At 40.7% G+C, this 26,306-nt stretch overlaps 1 protein-coding gene across 1 annotated transcript; it reads right to left on the bottom strand.

The window, feature by feature from the left end:
* Positions 1 to 4,810: 4,810 nt before the first annotated feature.
* On the bottom strand, positions 4,811 to 24,137 carry mfsd14a2 (major facilitator superfamily domain containing 14A2). The gene is made up of 12 exons (XM_034209755.1): positions 23,881 to 24,137; positions 21,216 to 21,311; positions 17,612 to 17,674; positions 14,680 to 14,807; positions 14,432 to 14,546; positions 13,492 to 13,710; positions 12,677 to 12,790; positions 11,561 to 11,632; positions 10,940 to 11,052; positions 9,382 to 9,479; positions 8,940 to 9,097; positions 4,811 to 8,123 (listed from the first exon to the last, which is right to left on the bottom strand). The coding sequence occupies exons 1-12, from the start codon at positions 23,962 to 23,964 to the stop codon at positions 7,911 to 7,913; spliced, it is 1,473 nt and encodes a 490-aa protein (XP_034065646.1). The 5' UTR covers positions 23,965 to 24,137; the 3' UTR covers positions 4,811 to 7,910.
* Positions 24,138 to 26,306: the final 2,169 nt, after the last annotated feature.

The following is a 26,306-nucleotide window of genomic DNA, read 5'->3' as shown; positions in this document are numbered from 1 at the left end:
AATCCTCAGGCAGGGATTATTAAAGTGCTCTTACATAAAAGCCAGAGGCTGCTCTCTCTGCCACTCTTAAAGGTGTCTGCTTCATGGAGCTGCATTAAAAACAACCACACACAAGGTATGTCGGTAGCACACAGTTTAAATGTGACAGCAAAAACAACAGGTCAGAGTTCAGCGTGATAAGACGGACTCACTCTGTGTTTATGAACACTGTGACATTCTGGTGTTATTTATGTCCGTCGGTATCTACAAGAGGTGGGGTATAGGGCTTAAGAATGATAATATTTTCCATAAGGAGGAAAAGCATCCAGAGATGTTGGGTTTCTTGTGTGTGAAAGAGCAAGCAGCCGGAGGCCCATACCTATCTCTGAGTTTATCGTCAACCAATGTGCTAGGAAGTCATGTGAGGAAATGTCAGGTTGAGGGTCTGCATATAGAACATGGGAAAGTCGACATTGTGGCAGAGGTTAGTGACAAAGCCAGGTTCACACAGACCTGTTTGACTGGAAGAACAATGAGGTTCACACATGATTCATCCCGGGGCTCTTCCTCGACGCCAGTGTAATACAGGAAAAGATGCTGCTGGTGTCAGGGCAGAGTGGGACATCCACTGGGCCCACTTCCCTTTCCCAGTACGTCTCAGCTGTACGCCTCTAAAGACAGATTTCTTCCTGCTGACACGTACAGTGTTTGCAAAGACAATACTTTTGGTTTTGAGGCTGAACATGATGGATACACTTCCTATCTCAGGTTAATGGACTCTCTCACTTATAGTGCTGTGGACTGTGCATGGCCTGTAGCCAAGTCAGGGAGGCCACTTTCCAAACATGTAAGCACTCTTCCACTCTCATGCACCTAATTGAAGCCTGGAAAGTAAATGTGCTATGACAGCGACTCTACATCACAATACATTCCAGCAGCTCCCCCAAATAGTCACATGGCCTCCTTTCATCTGCAACATGAGCACAAAAAGTACAGAGAAACACTAAAGAGGGACTCCCGCACTCACACTTACTCCTTAGAAGTGATCTAAGCAGCTACCTTCTCTAAAGTGCTCAGAAAAGTCGCTCTTGTTAAAACATGCCCAATCCTTTCGCTGCCAGAGAGCTGTTAATCCCAACAAGGCAGCGCGCCCCTAATTCCCAGGGAGCTGGAACCTGCCGTTTGTTGATGTGTTGTGTAGCGACAAGCAACAAGGCCTCAAGTTAAAACACCCCCCCTTTCCTTCTTTTGGGAGCCGTTTGTGTTTTACATAGGGAAAGGTTTGTGGTGCAAGCAAATGTTGTATAACCTTTACATGAAGAGGACATTTGAATCAAAGTATGATATGACATAGTGTTGAAGTGGATGTCTTTCTCACAATGAATCCAACATGGCACTCACATAATGATGAAGGACTCTAAATATGAGACCCCATTGTGCTGGTATGTCCATTTTAACAAAATCCACCTCAGTGCCATTCATGGAAGAAGTACTCAGATCCTTTCATTTGTCCTTTTTCCTATCATGAAAGTCAGTTTAAGTGTCACATATAGTGGGGCAAAAAAGTATTTAGTCAGCCACCAATTGTGCAAGTTCTCCCACTTAAAAAGATGAGAGGCCTGTAATTTTCATCCTAGGTACACTTCAACTGTCTATGAGAGACAGAATGGAGGGAAAGAATCCAGGAAATCACATTGTAGACATTTTAATGAATTAATTGGTAAATTCCTCGGTAAAATAAGTATTTGGTCACCTACAAACAAACAAGATTTCTGGCTCTCACAGACCTGTAACTTCTTCTTTAAGAGCCTACTCTGTCCTCCACTTGTTAACTGTATTAATGGCACCTGTTTGAACTCGTTATCAGTATAAAAGACACCTGTTCACAACCTCAAACAGTCACACTCCAAACTCCACTATGGCCAAGACCAAAGAGCTGTCAAAGGACACCAGAAACAAAATTGTAGACCTGCACCAGGCTGGGAAGACTGAATCTGCAATAGGTAAGCAGCTTGGTGTGAAGAAATCAACTGTGGGTGCAATTATTAGAAAATGGAAGACATACAAGACCACTGATAATCTCCCTGGATCTGGGGCTCCACGCAAGATCTCACCCCGTGGGGTCAAAATGATCACAAGAACGGTGAGCAAAAATCCCAGAACCACACGGGGGGACCTAGTTAATGACCTGCAGAGAGCTGGGACCAAAGTAACAAAGGCTACCATCAGTAACACACTATGCCGCCAGGGACTCAAATCCTGCAGTGCCAGACGTGTCCCCCTGCTTAAGCCAGTACATGTCCAGGCCCGTCTGAAGTTTGCTAGAGAGCATTTAGATGATCCAGAAGAGGATTGGGAGAATGTCATATGGTCAGATGAAACCAAAATAGAACTTTTTGGTAAAAACTCAACTAGACGTGTTTGGAGGAGAAAGAATGCTGAGTTGCATCCAAAGAACACCATACCTACTGTGAAACATGGGGGTGGAAACATCATGCTTTGGGGCTGTTTTTCTGCAAAAGGACCAGGACGACTGATCCGTGTAAAGGAAAGAATGAATGGGGACATGTATCGTGAGATTTTGAGTGACAACCTCCTTCCATCAGCAAGGGCATTGAAGATGAAACGTGGCTGGGTCTTTCAGCATGACAATGATCCCAAACACACCGCCCGGGCAACGAAGGAGTGGCTTCGTAAGAAGCATTTCAAGGTCCAAGTGGCCTAGCCAATCTCCAGATCTCAACCCCATAGAAAATCTTTGGAGGGAGTTGAAAGTCCGTGTTGCCCAGCGACAGCCCCAAAACATCACTGCTCTAGAGGAGATCTGCATGGAGGAATGGGCCACAATACCAGCAACAGTGTGTGAACACCTTGTGAAGATTTACAGAAAACGTTTGACCTCTGTCATTGCCAACAAAGGGTATATAACAAAGTATTGAGATGAACTTTTGTTATTGACCAAATACTTATTTTCCACCATAATTTGCAAATAAGTTCTTTAAAAATCAGACAATGTGATTTTCAGGATTTTTTTTTCTCATTTGGTCTCATAGTTGAAGTGTACCTAGGATGAAAATTACAGGCCTCTCTCATCTTTTTAAGTGGGAGAACTTGCACAATTGGTGGCTGACTAAATACTTTTTTGCCCCACTGTACATGTAGTAGACTTAATCGTACTATATCCCCTCTGAAATGTAGAGTAGTAGAAGTATAAAGTAGCTTAAAATTAAAATAATCAAGTCAAATACAAGATAGAATTGAAATTTTTTATTAGTTACTTTCCACAACAGTTTCAGTGTCCAGTGCTATTAGAGATCTCCGGAAACAATGAGCATGGATTAAAGTTAAGAGTCTTATTATTATCTCTTCCTAAGACCACACAGCACATGTTGCTCCACTCGGACACTTTGCCTGCATCATCACATGCAGAGCGTAGGAAACACAGCGAGGCTGCTCCGGCACGCAGAGACTATTCTCCTCTTATCAATAATAGTCCCTATAAATGAGTTGAAATATCTATTCCTCATTTACATTATGCTGCAGATTTACTGTTCATAATCAATTGCTAAAGTCAAATTAACAGAACTCAACATATGAAAAAGTGAAACACTATAAGAAGTTAAACATGTCTGATTGCAACCTCTAATTCAATTGGGAACCTTTATTGAGTCAGAGAATCCATCGGGAGAAAGAGGGGAACAAATAAATAAAATAATAAGTTAGTTTTGGAGTAAACCATGTACTGTTACAAGATCACGTGCATGTATTTGTTCCTTTGTCTACACTACTTGTATAGGAACACATGCATCAAATAAATTGACCCTGTAATTCCTCCCCATCTGTTATTCAATTATTTATTTATTTCAGTATTGCATGCTTGTTGTCGTTCTTGATATGTTTGTCTTTGAAAATGTACCATGAAATCTAAAAGTTAAAACATTGGGGCACCTATATCAAGAGGTAACCGTCTCTAAATAAAGCAACATTTCAAAAGTGCTTGATAGATACAAGTCTATCCAAGTAAAGGACAAATATAAAAGAGTAAAGGATTATGATACATGTTTGTGAAAGGGTCTTGAGGCTACAAAAACACATTTCAACAAGACTGATGACCCAAGAAACACTAAAAGAAAAAGGATATTTTTAAAGTTAAAGCTGTGGATATCAAACTCTTGTGAGCGCTGACCTGTAACTAAACGTTATTGTACCATAGAGGCAGAGAATGGTAAAAGAAAAGCCTAATGTTGTTCAAATGATTAGCTGGAATGTTCAATATATTCAGTAAACAATGACTGATGTTTTCAGCGCATGAATCACCACACATTCCTCTCCCCAGCACGTTATTACAGTAGCTGCTTTTAACATTAAAATAGATATCATTCTGGCTCTGAAATGACTTGATTCTGGATCAAACCGCCCACCTACTACACTTGCTCAGGGGAAAGCGGAACGATGGCCTCGTTTCCTGCCAGACTTTACTACTGCCTCCATGTGGCTTTAATAAAGAAAGGCTTATGTCTGTGCATTAATAACAGACAGTGTGTTGGTGGAGGGAGGCATTAGAGCCGCGATAGAAGTCCGAAGGGCAGGATTACTAAACAAATAACCAGAAAAGTGAGAGCTTTAAACAAAAAAACTGGTATTATGAAGAGTCAGTAAAAGCTGAATGAGTTACTAACTATTTGTTATGGGATCAAATACGATTTAGCAGCCATTACATTTAAAATCCCTGTTTAAACAAAACACATGAGAATTATTTAATGTTTACTTCAATTAGCTTTAGCTCAATAATGAAACGCACCTCCCAAAACTCACAAAGGCAACTCAAACATTTCATTGTACAATAAACCTTTAATAAATAGTTTGTCATTAGTTTCCCATATTTACATAATAACCACCATTTACTTATGTTGCCATACTCATTTCTTGGCTAATTTTAGGCACACAGAGAGGGGGGTTCAGGCCACAAACCACATCGTACTAAAAACAGGAGTGGCTAGCAGGTAAGTCTTGAGAAATATAGAATAATAATTGCACCATACAACCAAATAGACCAAGAGGCGGCCGTCTCCTTGAGCGATAGATATATACATTAGCTGTACGTACAGGTGACGTTTGTACATTTAGTCGTCTGCTTGGAAAATGTACGGGTGCACATGGGCTGGTGCAGAATCTTACCAATTTGTGTAGGATCTGAATTGTTTACCAATGTGTTGGTCCAATAAATGATAAAGAACTATATGATATTTAGAGAATAAATCAACACCGATGGCCTCCTGTCTAGTAACTCCCCTTCTGAAATAATAAAAACTAGGACAGGTTAAGTCAAAATGTTGAGGGTATAGTGTGGTCAACATGTACAACTTGGCTTCAAACATTCAGTGACTTGTTATCTACTGATCACTCTGGGAAACATATCAAATGAAACAGTGAAACACAGTGACATGCTTGTTGTTAAATGAAGATTGAAACTGAACAGACAGATTAACCATCTAACCAAAATGTTGACAAGATTCCTAAAAATGAGCAGATGAAGTTTGAGCACTAAAACTTAAATCTTCAGCCAAAGAAATTAAGACACACAAAAGAAAATATTCAAATCACTCAAGTGTCAAGCACACGTACACACACACACACTGTATGAAAAAGCAAACCAAGAAAAATAAAACATTTGGCACAAAATATAAGACGAACATTTCTCTTCAGATAGACAGCGTCACACCCACTTAGCTTCGAGTCCGTGTCAGGCTTTGATTTAAATGCATTTATAAATGAACTTCTAGGATCCTTTACCGTTTTCTCGTGCAGTTTGTGAACAAAAGGGATCACAGTGTCACTGATGCAACACCCCAAAATAGGTGCAGAACTAAATCATTGGATCATGGAGCTGCAACAGTTTCTGAGGGTCATGTTGAACCTGAGCCACCTATTGGCTGGAAAGGATGTGAAAAAACCACTGGCTCGATTGGACTAAAACTTGTTTAAGGGTGAGGCATCGACCAAGGAATGGATTTAAAATCACAGGTTGCTTAATTTGAATGTATACTAGAGGGTAGAGGGTAGGATCAAAACTCATTCTAATCCCGGGTTTTTTTTTCATTCCGTTTGAAAGGTTTGTCTCATGTCATGTAGTTTTGTGTTGTTTTAAACTCATGGGTATTTAGTTTCTATATTTGAGTAATTTGCATTGGTTTACTAGGATGTGAACACTGTTAATTCCATGTTTTTATGAATGAATACTATGGAACTTGATTCTCGAGAGACACTTTATGATGGAATAGTTTTCGTTTTTTTGTGGGCATTTTAAAACTTCAAACCACCTGCAGCTGTCACATCTGCTAAACTCTAAGCAGCTGTTACCTTCCTTGCCTGTAGGGGGCAACACATATTTGTTTGGCAACAAACTTGTTCTCCTAAAGGTGGTGCGGGTTAAAGTGCACACACAGGTCTGACAATAACCAAATGGCTCCTTTTGTGGAGAATCGGATGCATACACAATTGCGAGTTAAAAGCCAGTTCCTTGAGATGCTTCCCATCTGAAATGTCTACCATCTGTTCATTACAATTTGAGAAATATGCAGTGCCTGTTGACTGTATGAAGATTCCATTAAACGCCAGGGATTCTGTGAAACCGTTTCTTTGCTCATCACATCACACTTAACCTTTGAATTATCTACTGCAGCAGCACGAGTGATATTCTGTTTAACCTAATGATATGAATTCAAAGACTCTGTATCCTGATAGCGACTCCTCTCTAGCTACAAATGTTCCAGAAGCTTATGAAATTAAAAACCATGTTTTTTTGTAAGCCTTAACCATGATGGTGATAAATGTCCGGTAACGAATTAACGAGGGCGTGAAAACAGGAGGAATAAAAAGTGTGTAACGGCTCCGATGGGAGCGATAGCGTAAAGATTACAGAGCCTTCTCAGACCTCGGTCTTCATACAGGTTACATAATTAATATATATATTTATATATATATATATATATATTAAGTCACTTCGAGGCAACATTTGTTTCTTGAATAAAAACTTGAAGCACAGCTAGCCTTCAGTTTCTAACGGAGAAAATATACAACCCAAACTATACTACTAATCTAGAGAATGGCAAGTAAACATTGAGAAACAGTTTCTGTTAATAAAGTAGTCTCTCCCTCTCTCACACTCCTCTCTGTAAGAAGTGTGATGTTGCAACAAAGTGTGGTCTTACGAAGCTTTTTATATCGGAACTGGTTGACCCATCCTGACCTTGATTAGGCAGCGCTCTCCAACAGAGACTCCCCTCGCAGGTTTCTGCTGTACATTCAGAGGAAGATCTGAGTTCACTTCTCAGAGACTTTAACAGAGCTGCATCACAAGCATCCAATCAGAGGTTAGCTCGTGGAAAACCATTAGACCATAAGTGCTCAACTATCTGTTTGTTAAACCCTCGTTGGACAAGCAAAGTTGCCACTTCACTGGCTTCAGAGGAACATGAATTATCACACAGGGATTTAGTAACATTTGACCCCAGCCTCACTTCTAGACCAAAACACCCTGGTTGGTTTTGCACCAGGAGAAGGTGGTGGGGGGGGCAAGCTGTTGTTTGCTCTCCGTCACTGCTTTAATAGAAACCAAGGATAAGAGTCCAGCTCAACCAGGTCACACACACCTTTCCACTGCAGCCCAAACTAATTATCCTCAACACACTCTTTCTTTATAACGGGGCGCTTTGAGAGTCTTCCCTATACCCTGCTTTAAAAAAAAGGAAGAAAAGGGCTGCTAAGTTAGGGGTGCTCACTTTTTGTGCCGTGGACACAAACACCTCTTGGTGGCACTTGAGTCTGATGTGTGCCTGAGGTGAGTGTGTGTCCATGTGGTGAAATGTGTGTATCAGTCCGTGTGTGTGTGGGGGTGTTTGGTTGGAGCTCTCTGCCCCCCGGAGCTGTGGTTATACGCTGCTGTCCTCCAGCAGCGGCTCCTTGCCCTCGGCCCCGCTGCCCTGGGGGCTGTGGGAGTGACTCTGGGCCCCGTTGCTGTGCTTCTTGTAGGCCCCGGGCCTCCCACCGGGCCCCGTGTGCTCCGGGATGAACAGCGCCACCAGCAGGGACAGCAGCACGGAGCACGCACCAAACAGGAAGGGGGGGCCTGGGATGATGGAACTCTGAAAGAAAGACAGAGAATAATCAAAGTCAACTTTATTGTCAATCTTCCAGTTTGTGTGTACAGACGGAGAGATCGAAATACCGTTTCCCACAATCCCGAATATAAAAACAAATGTATATAAAAATATGTGTGCAAATATGAAGATATATAGAATCAAAGACACATTTTTACATTAACATTAATACCTAAATAAAAACGCAACAATCAATATATACAAAATAACAGTCACTTCACATCCTGTTTAAAGGGACAGTTCACTACGAAAATCTAATATAGATACTAGGGCTGTCAAACGATTAACATTTTTAATCAGATTAATCACAGCTTAAAAATGAATTAATCATGATTAATCACCATTCGAACTATGTCCAAAATATGCCATTTCTTTATGTATATTGTTGTGGGAATGGAAAGATAAATGAAAGAAGGCGGATATATCCATTTAACATACAGTATGTAGCCTATGTATGTTTATTATAACATTGTTCTGTGTGTCAAAATGAAAGACTGTAGAAAGAAAATGGTTCTTCCATAACATTTTTCACAACAAGATCTGTGGACTATGTTGAGTAACCGGTTCCTGTTTTCTAGAAAGAGCTGTATTTATTTTTTGACCACTTTAAGCACCACAAGTGCCATGAATTAACATCATATTTGATAGAAGACAGACATAACTCCGAGATTCACACCAAAACAATAATAGCACTACAGGTATGAGACAAATACGTTTCTTATTTTGAGCAGCTGTCTCTTTAAGTACAGCTTCAATATGTGCAACATATGCTTTTATTGTGTAACAGTATTGTGCAACTACCTCATCAGTGGGGTTGGCCATGTTTGGTTTGCCACCTTTCTCGGTTCCGTCTGGGTCCGTCAGCTCCACGTGGAACAGGTAGAAGACAAAACCGTAAAGAGCGGGGCCCAAACCGTTACAGAGGCCCCGGATTCCAGTAATCATCCCCTGGACAACTCCTACAGGCAGACGCATAGAAACACAATGCTGTCAAGATGATAGATGCTACATTTCAGAGGCCAAACTGAACATCTTCATACGTCTTTGTGACTATAAAAAAAGTACCTAAATGCATTAGTCACATTTTGTACTTTGTGTTTCAATCATTTAACTTATTTAAGACTTTTTTACTTGAACAGAAAGGTTATATTAATTAAAAGATCACATATAGCACTCTGTTTAAAGAAAAATAACACGTATACATGCTTAGTTTAACAACAAGATAGAGAAAAGGTGAGTTTACCTTGTTGGTCGGGGTCTGCGTTGCGGGACACGATGGCGCTGATGGCGGGGAAGGTGATGCTCGACATGGCTGCCACCGCTCCAGCAGCCCACATCATCCTACAGCCAACAACACACATTTGTTAAGGATAGCTTTATTCAACCTTTCAAGAATTTGATTTGTACATGTTCTTTAAAAGGTGGATGAAAGGTTGGTACACAGATTTTGGTTAAAACCGTATGTGTAAAAAAAACATATCTGAATAAATTGTCAAATATTCACTTCAATTTAACAAAACTGCTATTATTAAATCCTTTATTTGTCCCACAGCGGGGACATTCACTAATAAACAGGGACCGAGAGGACATATTCCAAAATGTCATTGTCACGAAAAACTAAAACCGTGACAATGTTTTGTATTTCCATCATAAACTTGACTGCTTTAAAATTCTAGAAATTCGAATGATAATCCCAAACAGACACTAGACAGAGGAGATTGTTTATATTTTTGAGAACAGGGAACAGCTTGACCTTTAATCAACCTAATTTCCTGGGTATTGACCAAAGCAGAGCGGAGGAGAGAATGTTTTCCTTCAGGATCAATACACATTGTGGGTCACTCCGACTTCTCGGTCAAAACAACAAGAGAAACTGACACAGTTGATATGATCTCACTACAAGAGAAGTGAAACTGATAGTGTGGCCTGTGTGTGTGGGTGGGGGATTTTTTTTATAAAACCCACAATTTCTCCAAGTTACAAGTGAATGAACACAGAAGGATTAGTTTTACTACTATTTATTTTGCCATACAAAGGCATGTTTGAAAGGCGATTCATCTCAAACTGTAAGGTCAAAGACAGTTAAATGCCTGTGCACATGTAAAAAAAAACAATTACGCAATAGTCAAACTAAAGGTTTCAAGTTACAACACTACACTATCAGAATAAACTATCACCAGTATCTGGTTACAGTGCTGTGGATTGAGGCTATGCTTCCCTCTGGTGGTTTGTCACGGTATTACAACAACAACATATTTTAACGCAAAACCATTGACATCTAGATTTGAATAGTTTCCATTTCAGTTTTATATCAGACCGTACTCTTTTAAGGAATCTCTCTTTACAGTAACAAATCAACAAATCAACAAATCAACAAAAAAAGGCAGAATTTTTTTTTTAAAATCCTTGATTTTCTATTTGACTCCAAAGGTTAATTTATGTGCTATGCAGAAGTTATTCACCTTTTCCCTGGGGTTGAACGAGCCATAACTCACTTAGTCACAGGCATTATGACTATGACTGCAGTATTGCACAATGTCGCAGGAAATGTTAGTCATGTTAGCCAAACTTCCTTCCTTCCTTCCATTATATTCACTGACTGATTACATTTTATTTCTTACATCAGTACTCACTTTTGTAAACCTTGCCAACTCATTTGAAACCTGAGCTCAACTTCACTTTTGGGAATCAATAAGTGGAATTGAAAACCATATTTGTATTGTTTTTAGAATATTGGGTCTTTGACTTGTAAATATAAATAAAAGTAGTGGAAAGGTGTGTGTGTGTGTGTGTTTACTGACCAGGGCTGAGAGCCGAAGCCGTACCACGCCAGCTGGAGGATCTGGAAGCCCAGGCCCAGCAGGATGGTGTTCTTGTTCCCGATGGAGCGCATCAGGACCCCCAACACCACCGTCTGAGGAAACACAGAACAAAGGTCAAACAAGAGACCTCAAAGAGGCATCGAGTCATTTATCAAAACCTTTTCAATATTTTTTGTAATCACTATTGAATCTTATATGGACAGAAAGATGATCTGGAACAACGTTAAAATGAAATGTCAATTGTTTGGATAGCTTTACCACCTTTGTCTTCTGTAATGGCACACTGAAAAACGAGTTTTTTTTAGACAAAATAAGACAAATGAAGACTGTCTACTGTGTCCACACATCCATCACATGTATGTCTGTTATCTGCTGCTCTTCCCACAGCTTTATCCTTTTTTGTTATTTCTCCTTTGAATGGAAGTTCTTATTTTAGACTTCAAATTAGAACTCGGGTTCTGGGATTTTGTGAATTCTGAAATATTTTACCCTTTTCTGCCGTGACAAAAAACACAATAATAACAATACTAAAACTCAGAACATGAGTATGACTCCTCAATATCACATGTAATTCTACAGCAGAAGTGTATTTTGTCATACCTGGGCTATTATTGAGAGGATCCCCACGACAGCGATAAAGGCAGCGACTGTCTCTGGTGTGAAGCTTATGACCTGAGGGTGAGAGCATTCAGATAACACAAGTAAGGACGTGAAAAGACAAGCATGCAGAGACGAGCAAGTATCTCAAACACTAAAACTAAACCTATTTCTCACAAAACAATGGACAAAAAGTATTTGTATTTGGCCTTATGTAAACACGAGATGTTGACTATTGTGTCTTGGAACAACAAAGGTGCTCGGCTTTTTCCTTCCCTTGGATTTAGGTCAAACATGATGCTCTTTATCCACTTTAATAGTATGTATAATTCATTGCAATGAATGTGGAGAGATAAATGGCATAACTGGAACCGGAAGGCGTATAGAGTAATGCTAACAGCAATCCTTCAGAACTAGTTCTCTTGAAGGATGGTCGCAGCAGAGAATGCGCTTCAGACTCCCCCGACTGGTTCTCCTGACACGGTTTACACAACCTAAACAATCCTCTCTTCAGCAGATTGCGAAAGGACATTAAATCAGTTTGTCTAGAAACCGCCTGCTGCTTCCAGATGATACTCTCCATTTTTTGGCTCGTTGTGGTTTTAAAATGTATTTCCTGCGGTTGCATTTTGCTGAGACGCCTTGTAAATGTGCTCTACGTATACACGCTGAAACTGGCTGCTCAGCAGATCTGCTGATCCAATCTTAAAGTGATGTTAGCAAAAGTGTGTGTTGGACAATCCCCCCACCTCAGTTATACTTCGACGAGCTTTCCAGTAGCAATTTAAGTCTTTTATTAGAAACAACAATGGATAAAGTAGGATGCTGCTGCATAAAATACCACATTGCAATGTCCTCCGTATGGAAACCCAACTTGAGCTGAGAACGCAGTTTTTTTATTTTTGAATATCACCACAATCATTGTGTAATTCATTTTATAATATAGTTAATCTGTCCGGTACCATAAAGTAAAGAGCTGTTGGTGTTGACATGAAAACAAGTTGAAGCTAATTCTTTAAATGACACTTTTAGGTCACTTTTTGGATGATTAGGCGATATTACATGTGTATAATCAGTCTTTTTGTAGAAAAAAGGTAAGCCGGGAGAGCAGTGTGTTACCTGTCTGAGATAGAGGAAGAAGCTGGAGTACTGGCCGGCCTCAGGGAGGTAGGAGAGAAACACTGTGATACAGATGAGGAGCACTGTGGGGTCCTGGCCCACCTTACGCAGAGACTGAGCAAGAGAACAGCACGAAGGATTAGGCTTCATTTGAAACATGAGCAATGTTAGTGCACAGAACAAGGACTGTGGAATCTGTCCCCAAGCACTTCCATTGGATTAAAACATATATTTGAATGGCCAGTATCACAGGTAGAACTATCAAAGCAATCAACATGGGTTTCATATTCTGTGAAACCAGTAACTCCTATTTTAAAAAGAGAAACTTAACACCCCATGGATACCTTTCATTTAAACTCTTTCCTGTATAACACATGTATAATCCAGAAGCCCCTTAATCAGATTTTCTTTATCAAAATATACATTTAGGCAACAACAAACCCAAATGATAAAGTAACAACTCATCCCTAAAGCTACAGCATTAGTCCATTATTCAAATGTATTCATTACAAAAAGCAATCTGTTATGCATCATTGTGTTGCTATGCAGGAATGAATTATTGAATAAAAGAATTGTTCTTTTTTTCTGATTAAAATAATTGTGTTTCTGTGGGCGATGTTTGTTCCCAGCATGATTTGCTACAACTTATAATATTAATGATGTAAGTAAGCTTCCATTGAATAAATTAACCATACATTATTATCCCATTTTATTCCAATAAATACTTAGAGCTGATAAAACAAACTGCAATGAACTGCTGGTCCTTTATTTTTGATTAACCCATGTGTTACACTGGGCCATGTATCTGTACTCACAGCGAAGGGGTCTGCCTGCTCCCAGGAGATGGGCGCCCCCCACGATGCTGGCCTCATCTTCTCCGGCAGAGACTCCGGCACGGCCACCAGGATGAAGCAGATATCGAGCAGAGCGATGGCCGTGGCCAGGATCACCACCAAGGTGTCGCCGTATTTAACGGACAGGTAGGCTCCGATGGCCGGGCTGGTGACCAGGGAGGCTGCAAAGGTAGCCGAAACCTGGAGGGGGGGGGAGCTCACGGTGAGACAAACAGGAAGTGATGGATCCGTATTGTCAGGCTGTTGTCTTTGATGACTCTTGGCTTAAGGACTCAAAACAGACACGGGCATGATTCTGTAATGATAACTGCCTCCTAATCATTTCTGAGATGTTTACGTCGATTTGGATAGTTTTCATCTGTGTTATAAGTATGATGGCTGTGCCCAGTCAAAGGATGGTTTTCCTCACCAGTATGATGAAGTATTTTCACACAGACCCAACAATGTGGTGCTCTATAAGCTCTATAAGCTCTGCAAATTGGAAATGATAACAGCAGTATTTATATGCAGGAATATAGAATTCTAGAGAGCGTTGTCAATTGTTTTTAGCTTCTTAACGTTTCTTCACGCGCCGGTCTAAAGTATGCACAGCTGCTGTTAGGGTGACATACTTTACCCCATCCGTCATCTAGCGTTGTTATTCAGCTGCATATTACTCCAGTGAATGAAATAAGTGATCAATTATATCCATTTCATAATCATTTTAAGCTTTAGGTAAAGTCATTAAAATCTTGATTTCTCAGTTCATGGAAAGGTTTGTTGAAGAATACGGTAATAATTTATGAGATTAAGGGCCTAATCAAAATAACTATTTTTGTCTTCAGCAATCTTGAGGTACAGTCATAGTTATAAATACTACTTTATATAACGATTTGAACAGGACCCTATTTTGTTTCCTTACCAAACCGTATGCTGTGCTCCTCTCATGCTCTTGCGTGATATCGGCCACGTAGGCAAAGATCACAGAGAAGGTGACGGCGAACACGCCGGACATGGAGATGACTGCAAAGTACCACCTGAAAGAGGAAAGGAGATTCGATTATCAATATAGAAACAAACACAAATGATAAAATGCAACCTTATAGTTAATGAATAATCTTTGGAGCTTTAATTTATTCACTGTTAGAGTGGTCTGCGTTTTGCACTCACCATGGGCTGATCTTCATCAGTGGAATGGGTGCACACGTGAAGAAGACCGTTAGCAGCAAGAAGGATTTGCGTCCCCATACGTCTGATAGCGCTCCGATCAGTGGAGCACTCAGAAATGATAATAGACCCTGCAGAGGATGGAGAGGAGAGGATGGGGGAGGACATGGGGGAGAGAGGGAGGTAAATGTATCTGAAAAGTGCTGTTAATGGATAACTTGAGTAAAGCTACCACTTGTAGACTAACAGGGACGCTGATTCGAGTTCATGAACATATTCAGCGCAATGTACAAAACATATCTATAATCTAGATCAGTGGTTCCCAACCTGGGGGGCGCGCCCCCCTTGGGGGGGCGCCCCCCTTGGGGGGGCCCCAAAGATCGCAGGGGGGGCACCAGGCCTCAGATGATTTGAGGCCAAATATCATATTTAGACTTTTTATTTAATGAATTTTTTTACATATGTAAAGCAATACATGATTGTCACTAAAAGCCTTGTCTCTACATTACAATAAAATATAAAAAATAATTGATTAATTTGAATAACAATTCAAGCTAGTAGCTATTAAAGGCATAAAAAGACAGAAATGTATAATTCTTTCTTTAATAGAAATGTTTCTTCTGCCCGTAAAGTGTCCAAACCAGGCTTGTCTGGATAAGCGCATTTTTAAAACATAGTCATTGTCCATGCCGGTTTCAGTTGGAATATTTGTCAAAGTTGCTCCGATCAGATCGGTCTCCTCCATTTTGTAGATTATTTACGACTTTTGAATCCACATAAACACATCGGCAAAATCCGGTTTACTTTGAGCATGTGTTTTAAACAGTTGAATCCCTTTGTGAATTGTTTCCACTTCCTCGCCGTCCTTTAAATTTCTTCATATCGCAGGAATCCAAATAAATTAATCCTGAGTCCAATAACCATCAAAGTCACTCAATAGTGCTCCTTAATTACGCTTTCATCCTCCTTTAACAAAATACTTCACATTCATCTAGTTTGTGACAGTAGTTGTAGCATTTTGTAAACTTTAATTACACCATGTGTGTGTGTTGGGGGGGGGGGGGGGGCAATAGCGGTAATTAAAGTTTACAAAATACTACAACTACTGTCACAAACTAGATGAATGTGAAGTATTTTGTAACTTCCAACAGGAGTCATTTGGGGGGGCTCTTGGGAAAAAAGGTTGGGAACCACTGATCTAGATCTTGTGGCTAGCTCGAGCTGAAAATCAACATCAGTGACACATGTCAAACTCTAGCTGCAGTTTGTCATTTAAGCCCCTGTCACACTGTCCCGAAATTGACACCCGATGGACACACGAATATGGAATTGTGAATTTCGCACGAAGATGGCCCCGAACCACACACGAAGGCAACATTTACATTACATTTAAGACATACAACTGCAATGAAAGTACCAAATACAATTGTGTTACAGTACTATGATACTGTACTGATATCTTCAGACTTTGTTCTTTACTTTATCCGTCTTTATATGTAGAAAATATTACGTTTTCTCCGTAATGTTGTTTCCATAAAAACGACAACTTCCTGTCAACTGTCCTTCAAAATAATATATTATATCCTTTTAGTTTCACAGAACACAAATTGGGTTATTTACATAATATATTTACATGATTTTGTTGTGCAATAAAACAACCCGATGGACACACGATAAAGGAAATGTTCAAATTCGGCTGTGATCGTAGCAACATCGGGCCATTCGTGAGGGCATCTTAAGCCATCGTATGACCGCCGGTGGAGTTTCTCAGGCTCCGGCAGCAACTTCGTGAGCGGTGGCAAAATCTTTGGCATGCCAAAAAATTGCCGAAGGACCTTGCGAAGGTTCATTTTCGTGTTGAATTCGTGTGTCAATTGTGCCCTTCGTAAGGCCATCGTGAGGGCATCGTGTTATCATCGGTGCCATCGGGCATTCGCCCCGATCAGAGTGAGGGCGAATGCACCGATGATAACACGAAGATGACACGATTTGACAAGATGCCCTCACGAGTGCCTTACGAAGTTGCCGCTCACGAAGTTGCTGCCGGAGCCTGAGAAACTCCACCGGCGGTCATACGATGGCTTAAGATGCCCTCACGAATGGCCCGATGTTGCTACGATCACAGCCGAATTTGAACATTTCCTTTATCGTGTGTCAATTTCGGGACAGTGTGACGGGGCCTTAACTGACATTTAAGCTACCAGTGTCTGTTGTTGGACTTTGATGTCTTGTGTCACCAAGAAATTGTAGTTAGTAGTCTGCAATAAGAAATCCTTTACATTGATATATGGACAACAGATTGCCATTATAGTTATGTTTTGGTCACTAATATATTTGTCCTCTTAATTCTGCTTGTTCACAGTGTTTCTTCCTCAGAGAATTTCTTTATTTCATCCATGTGATCACAAGAAAAAAGCCCAGAAATAATTACAAGCGTGTACTCTCCAACTATGTTTGGACACACTTCCCCTAAATAAAGATCATTAAGGTGCACTCGAGGCCCTTCGCTGTGTGTGCTCTCGTTTGCTACTCAGTCTCCAGCTGGGGAGCGGCTGCTGTTACTGGACAGCTCGCAGGTGTTAACATGTAAATGCCTTTTCTGTTGAGCAGGGCGTCGCTGAACAAGAGCACACAGGCTCAGCTAATCATCCAAGGGCAAATAAAAGCAAGATCAACACGCTGAAGAAGAATGTTAGTTAACAGCAAGAGCAGTAGTAAAAACTGAAATGATGCTATTAATTATGTTGTTGTAGACAATAACTGAAAAACCCCACAGTGAACACAAATGTAGTCATAGCACAAGGATACAGCTTGGTATTAGGATGTTGTAATAGTCGTAATAAGTTGCCAACATGCACACAAGAATCTGTTTTTGCATATTTGAATCATGATTCGTCAACACAGAATATTGTGTTTGTGTGAGCTGTTGTCTTACCTTGACCCCATGGATGAGCCCATTCATCAGGAATGTGTGTTGTGGGAATGTCTGGTGCAATACCTGAAAACCAAACACAGATAACGCAACATGAAACCAATTTATGAATTTATGCAAACAGTCTGCATCACATTTCAAACAAGGGATTTTGTACTTTGTAGAGTTAACTAGTAAGCATGAAAAGTGTGAAAATCGAACAAAAGCGATGGACCATTAATTCACTCATTGAGGCCGATGGCATTAAAGTAGACACTGCAACAACAACTGTTAAAGTAAAGGAAACATATTTTACATTATGGAACATACATAGTATATTTGATGTGTTTTCTGAAACGTTCCACAGGGACATGACATGGGATGGGTATCGTTTGAAATTTATCGATTCCGATTCTGCTTATCGATTCCGGTTCTACTTATCGATTCCGGTTCTGATCGATTCCCCGTTTCGATTCCAAAATTGTAAAAGCAAGAGGTCAAACGTTTAGATAACAAAAATATCTTTATTCTTTTAAGCTTTAACTGAAATTGTTACAAATAAAAAATATACATGCAATACAAATGTGTTGCACAATAGCTGTGCTTTATTTTAACTGAGCTATTCCTGTGGCAAGCTATTAACAGGCATTACACTGTGCCTTGTCTTTTTATTTTTTAGTGTCGTGGAGCCTCACTTTAGAGCGTTTACCACGACCCATCTTTGGTGTTATGAAGTGACTGAGCTTGTGAACTGTATACGGGAGGGCGGGGGGAGCCTCGCTGCGGGGAAACTGTGGACCTCTGTCGCCGCAACTTACATGATGCCGTTTAAAAAAAATGAAGGGCGGTGCGCCCTGTATTCCACCGGGTCACCGCGGTGCAGACGGACCCGCTGGAATACAGGGTCTACCGCGCTTAGGAACCGTTAAGCAGAACCGAAAGTGTGTATTTTGTATGGGTACCCGGTACCCGGCATTTTATTATCGGTTCTCATCTGGAACCGAGTGTCGGTTCCCAACTCTAGACATGACCCACATATAAAGAATCCTTAAACTGGTTAAGTTGGTTTTATTCTGTATAAAACCTTTAAAACATCATTGGGAAACCATATAATAAGCAAAACAAACACTGACATGCAGATAAACGTTAACTGTTCAAAGCATATAAAACAATTGTGTATTTGCTGAATACTTAATACATTCTCTTTTTTTTTCTTTATATAAAAAGCCTTTAAAACTATAAAATAATATATATCAGGCCCCACCAAGTGAATTTAAATCCAAAAGAGACATTTTCATTGTGCATATTATTTTCTGTCTTTGGTTGGTATGCTCAAGACCTGTGAAACATTCTGTGCAAAGCAATTTACACAAAAAACTAAATTCACACTATACTAATTGCACCCAGGGGTGAAAGGCTACATGCAGCAATGCAGTTCAGAAAGGACCATAATTCAGTGGTTTCACCCGTTTCAAACTGCTGTTCCCTCTGAGAAGAACATTAATACTTTTAGTACGTACGACAGTCCAAGCGTGGCCACGGACACTACAGAGCGTATTCATCTTGATATAAAGGACAGTCAGGCCATAAACTGAGGAGCTGAGTAATCCATCCATCCATCCATCTTCTCCCGCTTATCCGTGGTCGGGTCGCGGGGGTAGCAGTTCCAGCAGAGAGCCCCAAACTTTCTTTTCCCTGGCGACATCAACCAGCTCTGACTGGGGGATCCCAAGGCGCTCCCAGGCCAGCGAAGAGATATAATCCCTCCACCTGGTCCTAGGTCTACCCCTTGGTCTCTTCCCAGCTGGACGTGCCTGGAACACCTCCCTAGGGAGGCGCCCAGGTGGCATCCTAACTAGGTGCCCGAACCGAGCTGAGTAATATGGTTAATAAAAATGGTGTGCAAAATAACCTTCCTATTTGTTCTCATGGTATCAGATCATCTTAGAACATTTGACTTACAGTGACACCCGTTTGTTGGCGTCTAGATGACAAACTGTCGTGCTGAGAAACTGCTCTGGTACTCCGAGAGTAAATACCCTTTCAAGTCTGCACAATCCTTTTGTCTGAATTGTTCGAAAATGTTTTTAATATTCTCAAAAAACAGGAAGTATGGAGTTGGGGAGGGAGGTCATATTCTGAGAGAAAAAACAACTCAGATTTACCGAGATTAAAGTCATGCATTACAAGAACTTAAGTAATTGCTTCACTTGCCAGGTTGAATAATGGAGAACGGTTATATTTTTGAGCATGCTTGGTTTACTGTGCTTTCCCGCAAATAAAAATAATCCTCAAGTATTTCAGGAAAAAATAAACCAGAAACTCTGTTCCTCCAATACCGTATCTTAGTTTGAATACAGAAGAGAAAGACGTGTTTAGATGGTAAAAAATCATTGATATGTTGTTCAGTTCAAAGTCCATATGTCTGTGTGCAGCAAGCATAGAACACACTGCTGTGGGAACATGGAGCCTCGGTTTGAATGAGAACATGTGGAGCTCGACTGAATAACAGGTTCTGGTTATTATGTAGGGTTAAAAAGAGGAAGCTTGTGGCATGGCTAAGAATCTCCTCTGTTCCTCTGGGAGTCAGCTACCCAACACACACTGGCTGAGAAGGCTCAGTGACGGCTGTTGCTGCTGGATACTAATGAAGCAGTGCGCTCATTGGGAGCAGTGAAGCAGACCCTCTCATCTTCAGGCGCCCTCTGATTAGTCCAAAATGCAAATCCTCCCTCCGCCCAGGGATCTTAAGGGCAACAAACCCCCAGTAATTAATGCTCAACAGTTACACATACAACCACCTCTTCAAACAACAGTCTGCACTGCAAAAGCCTGTCTGGTTAACATCATCTGGCAAACAGATGTCTGCCCACCATTTGTTTGGGACACTAGTTTCAAACAAAGGTAATTTATTGTGGTAGAAAACAAATATTTAGGCTAAGAAACCCTTATAAATATCGAGCTTGGGTGAAAAATGAAAAAATGTGGTGCCTGAAATAGAAAAACTATTAATACACGATCCCCTGCTAGTGTGAAATAAAGCATGTCGTCACTATCAGTCACCTTAGCTCTTAGCTTACAATTAAGATCAGTTTTTAAAGGAAATAATAATCCTTGTTTTTCCAAATTGGTTGATCTTTTGGTGCGAACATTTTTCAGAAAGACAGGTGACATTTAAGAATACAAGGAATTGAAATAATGCTGTTTGAGTTGCCTGTAGCAAATACGTACACCCCACCACTCGCAGAGCACAGTGAGTGCGTGGTTTGCTCGTCGGTATCACTGCTGTGGCCTGACAACACAAACCAGTGACCCCCTGATAAGCCTTTTCAACAAAGAACTGGTGCTCAGACAACACAACTGTTTGATGCCCTTTTCATATTTCTCAGCCTTGACAAAACATCTGCTAACACACACGCAAAAAAAACAAAACTGCGTCACACAAGGCTCATTGGATTAGGAGTTCAATCATTCATAGACACTGATGGGCCTGGTGGGATTCCAGTCAATGGAAAACTCTCTGGCTAAGCTTCCAGAGAGGAGAGGTGTAGGCGTATTACATTACTGAAAGTTATGTCAGTTTACATAACAGTGCCTCGATGTTAAAGTGCATTGTGTCCAGGCTTACCGTGAGCATTGGGGTGGTAAGAAGACCCCATGCAAAAAACTCCAGGAAGATGACCACCACAGCATGGTAAACACTCGGCTCACCGATTCCCTGAGGCTGGATGGAGACAGAGAGGCGCATACAATTACAAAGATCATTAGCTGAGAAGCAACAAACATTTTTACAAGCATCAAATTGCCTGTACACATTAACATATCAAACTTTAAACTGGAATCCATTTCAAAGCAACGTCCATCTGATGACACAACACTCTGCATCAGCCGATCTGTAGGACCGCCCAGTCAGGAAATAGTGAGTGAGAAATATTTGTTCACTCTGAAACTGGAGGAAGTTTACACAGGGGAAGTTTTGACTTAGTCAATAAACTGCTGAATCTTCACTTAAAGAAGCCGCCACATCACATCACATCATGGCGAGTTGTTTTATTTGTCAATTTAAATACAAATCTTAAATTTAACTATTTCATGGCAAGATTAATTCAAAAGCATTCGATCACTGTGGCTCAATTAATTAAGTCATACATACTGTAAACTAAATTAATGTAAGACATTGGGCTCAACCATTTACATGACATTTTAGATAAATTGTCTTACTATAATTGAGACTATGATGACAATTGAATTTGATTGAGTACAAGAATATGCATTGCCTGTGTAGCAAGAGAAGATTCAATATATATAGGTTAAAGTGGCATCAGATTGAATAGCATATTTACTGGCAAACAACAATATTCATTCAAATAAATGTTTAACCCTTCAGCATTCAAACAACATGTCACAGGTACGAAGCAAAGTATTTAATCCAACAAGTAAACTATTATGTGCTATTGTTTACTGGGTAACTCCTAATACAAACATATCTATTTAAGAGCAAAAACACATTCTTTTAACTTTCATTCAAATGCAATACCTAGTGATTAGTGAAGTAGACACTTCACCACGGCACAGTAAAATCTAGACAAGTCTGTGAGGTGAAGACAAAGTGCGATGAAAAGTGAGCGTGGAAGCAGGATCTTTAGCAGGAAACAAAGCGAGGTGTGATCATTTTGGTACAGTCAAAGTAGGCGAGGTCCAACTTTACAAACTTTGCTAGTTTACTCGCTCATGTGGTTTGCCATTTCCCTATGTGGGGAGAGTAAAAGCATCGAGAAATAAACGCCTAGAGTTTGACTGATTGACAAGCAGTAAATCAGAAAGAACCCCGGCCTTTTGTTTAACACTTGCTAACCTGAAACTGTTGTATTATATGGATGTTGCAACTGAAATCCCAGCCAGCTGCATCTTTAGAGATCACATTTAGCTATCGACACCAATGCAACTAAGCCATATTAGATTGGTTGCTGAAAGTGAAATATTAACGGCTGAGTGGGCAGACCTTGATGCAGGAGTAAAGAAATAACTGTAATTTAAACTGAAGACCTAATTGGAACAGCGCCACATCATGTCAGGTGTTCAGACAGAAGGTTGTCATCATGAATACAGGCCCATTACAAAAAGGGAAAAAACAACCGTTTTTGTTCTCTTAATTAGTATTACAAGTCTGTGTGTCTTCATTTGGACACCCAGCTTGTTTGGCACAGGTTTTCATCTGATTACATAACCAGCACTGATGCCTCACTGTTTTCTTTATAACAATTCTACCATACTCACTTTTCTTTGCCAACTGTCTCATTTGGAACAATCATCACTTCCACCACCTAGTATTGGTTCACTGATCCTAAATTGCTTTTATTTTGGTCTGTCTATTAAAGAGGTTTGATGCTTCCAGGTAAGGGCATCTTATCACAGGTCACTATAGTAGGACTTCATCCGACCTTGAACACAGGTGTCAATAACCCAGACAATAGGGTATAAATGTGCCATAGACAAATATCTTTAAATTATGTTTAAAGATCATTGGCACCCGATTCTAAACCCTATATGGGTTATAAGCTTAGTTGCGTTACACAGCTGTTAATACAGTGGCAATTAGTATATTTGCTTTCCTGGTATGTTGACTTAAACGGTATGTTTGCTTGTTTTTAAACAAACACTACCAACCCTATCTAGCCTTCGTAAACGAACAAACCTAAAATATAAGATATCCAACAAGTTAGCTTACTTTGTTTCTTAAACCATTTGCTAGGTAATACATTAAGTATTTTAAACCCTTTATTTAATTAACCGTTGTTTACAACAGAACAAAAACACCCCACATAATATACACATATGCTAGTGAGCTAATTTTAACCTAGCCCCAGTTTAGTGATGCACTGTCACGCATAAAATCCACAATATTTGAACAAACGAGAGAAACCGTTAAGCATTAAATAGATAGTTTAAAGTAAGGTATCAAATATACTTTGGGCAGCAGAATTACTGTGAAAACCTCAAGAAAAACAGCTAACGTTGATATGAGCTAGCCTGCGTTACCTGAGCTGACGTGTAAACGAAGGCCGCTTACATTAGCCAATGGTAGCACACAGCTAGCTGCGTTAGCTAGGCGGACCCAGCTAATGGTTAACATTATCCGCTGGGACAAACCACCAAAGACACAAAGCCGTAAACAAAAGCCGCACCACTGTTTTTCTTGATATGACATGGGCTACTAACTTATTCAGAGGACAATAGTAAGATTAGCTCCGTGGCAAACTGGCTCAACGAAGATAAATAAATATTTAACTCACACTTCCTCCATCTTTTATTATAATTTTCTTTGCAAGAAGAATGCTGCGGTTCACCCGCTTTTTCTTCTTTTTCTCCCCCGTCATTGTTAACTTATGTCCATTCTTGGTGTCAGAGTGTCATCGTTGCAACTATCGAAACTAAAATAATATACTGATTTCGGCTACAAAGCTCATAACACATCGGCGGTTGGCTCCAGGAGACAGCTAGCAGTGAGCTAACTGATGATTCCTCCACCTCTCTTCCTGTACTAAATGTTGACCCGCCCTTCCAGGGCAACACCGCTCAGCGATTAGCTGTCTGATAAACGACCAGTTCAACCAGTTCGTCTGATTGGTTGAGAACAACGTTTGTGCAGTTGATCCTCAAATGGTGATTGGTGAACGCCACACCGCGGTTCTGTGTAGAAAGAGGAACTCCCTTATGAGTTGTTGTGTTTATAAGGAAAGTGTACAAGATGTTCAGCTACATCCGCATCCTTCAGTTTCTCCTTTCTTACACTCATTTTCAAATGTGTCTTTAAGTCTTTGTTAAGACATAGAAAGACATTCATAAATATACTTGTATGTTACTTATCTTACCACCAGCGTCAACCTAGGGATTGTATTATTATCACAAAGCCCTTATATTTAAACAACATTCAGGTCTAGAAACATTTTTTATCATGATCTCATTGACACAATGAAAAACATTCCTCACATGTAACACTTATTAAAATGGTAAACATTTCATGTACTTTTTTACAATATGCAATATAATAATAATAATAGATTTAATTTGTTAGCGCTTTTGCAGGTGCTCAAAGACACTTTACAGATATAGTGAAGATAAAATAAAAATAAAGGAACAACAAATAAATATATAGTTAAAGTTAAAGTCAAATAATACAAAAACAATCACACATTAAAAGCCAGATTGAAGAGGTGAGTTTTTGTACGTTTTTATGAAGGTGGTGAGGTCAGTGCAGTCTCTGATGGGTTGTGGGAGTGAGTTCCAGAGGGAGTGGGCAGCGACGGAGAAGGCTCTGTCCCCCCAGGTCTGGCGGTGATTGATGCGGGTGGGGATGGATAGGAGGTTGGCTTCTGATGAGCGGAGGCAGCGGGAAGGGGTGTGGTGGTGCAGCAGGTCTGTGAGGTAGGGGAGGGGAGGGGGGGGCCTGATTGTTGAGGGCTTTGTGAGTAATGAGGAGGACTTTGAAGTTGATTCTTTGACGGACGGGGAGCCAGTGGAGGTTCTGGAGGACGGGAGTGATGTGGTCTCGGGAGCGGGTGTGGGTGAGGAGGCGGGCAGCAGAGTTCTGGATATGTTGGAGTTTATTGAGGAGGTTGGATGGTATGCCGTAAAGCAGTGCTTCTCAAACTTTTTTCAGTAATGTACCCCCTTTGAAACATTTTCTCAGCCAAGTACCCCCTGACCGATCCCGAACATTTTTGATCGAAAAAGCCTATATAAATAATTACAATATAGTGATGTTCCCTCAGTGTGTGATGTATGTATCAACATCGGCACCTCGGTTGTTTCCCCGACTCAGACTGCAAGGAATCTGGGTGTGACCCTAGATAACAACCTGTCCTTCACTGCAAACATCGCTGCTACAACCCGTTGCTGCAGATACACGCTTTACAACATCAGGAAGATACGTCCCCAGCTGACTCAGAAAGCGACTCAGGTTCTGGTCCAGGCTCTCGTCATCTCACGCCTAGACTACTGCAACTCCCTCCTGGCTGGTCTACCTGCATGTGCCATCCGACCTCTGCAGCTCATCCAGAATACAGCGGCTCGTCTGGTCTTCAACCTTCCTAAATTCTCCCACACCACTCCGCTCCTCCGCTCCCTTCACTGGCTTCCGGTAACTGCTAGAATCCACTTCAAGACACTGGTACTTGCTTACCATGCTGCGAATGGATATGGCCCTTCCTACATCCAGGACATGGTTAAACCGTACACCCCAGCGCGTGCACTACGCTCTGCATCAGCCAAACGACTCGCTGCGCCCTCGCTGCGAGGGGGACCCAAGTTCCCATCGGCGAAAACACGTGGGTTTGCTGTCCTGGCTCCAAGATGGTGGAATGAGCTCCCCATTGTTGGAGTTTTGAGGTTTTTACAACCCCACTCGGCTCCGCGTGTCGTTTTGACGAGTCCTGCTTAAAATCATAACGGGAAGGAAATCAGACAGAGAACACCCAGATACCAGTTTAAACAATCTGTTTTAATTATCAAAGGTAATAATGCAATGCAATATAATACATTACAATACAATATAATACAATATACTACAATTATATTGTAATGTTTTAAGAAGTAGCCGGCCCACTTCTGCCCTGTTCACTTGCTGCGGAGATCCTTCCGTCTTGACAGCCAGAGAAAAGAGGCCGAACTCAGGAATCGACAGAACATATACCAGAAGATAGAAGGAAGGGGTGAGGTC

This window comes from Gymnodraco acuticeps, unplaced genomic scaffold (assembly GCF_902827175.1).
Source record: "Gymnodraco acuticeps unplaced genomic scaffold, fGymAcu1.1, whole genome shotgun sequence".
Classification (NCBI taxonomy): domain Eukaryota; kingdom Metazoa; phylum Chordata; class Actinopteri; order Perciformes; family Bathydraconidae; genus Gymnodraco; species Gymnodraco acuticeps.
The sequence above is the reverse complement of the archived record's forward strand: the minus strand, read 5'-3'. Positions and strand labels throughout refer to the sequence as shown.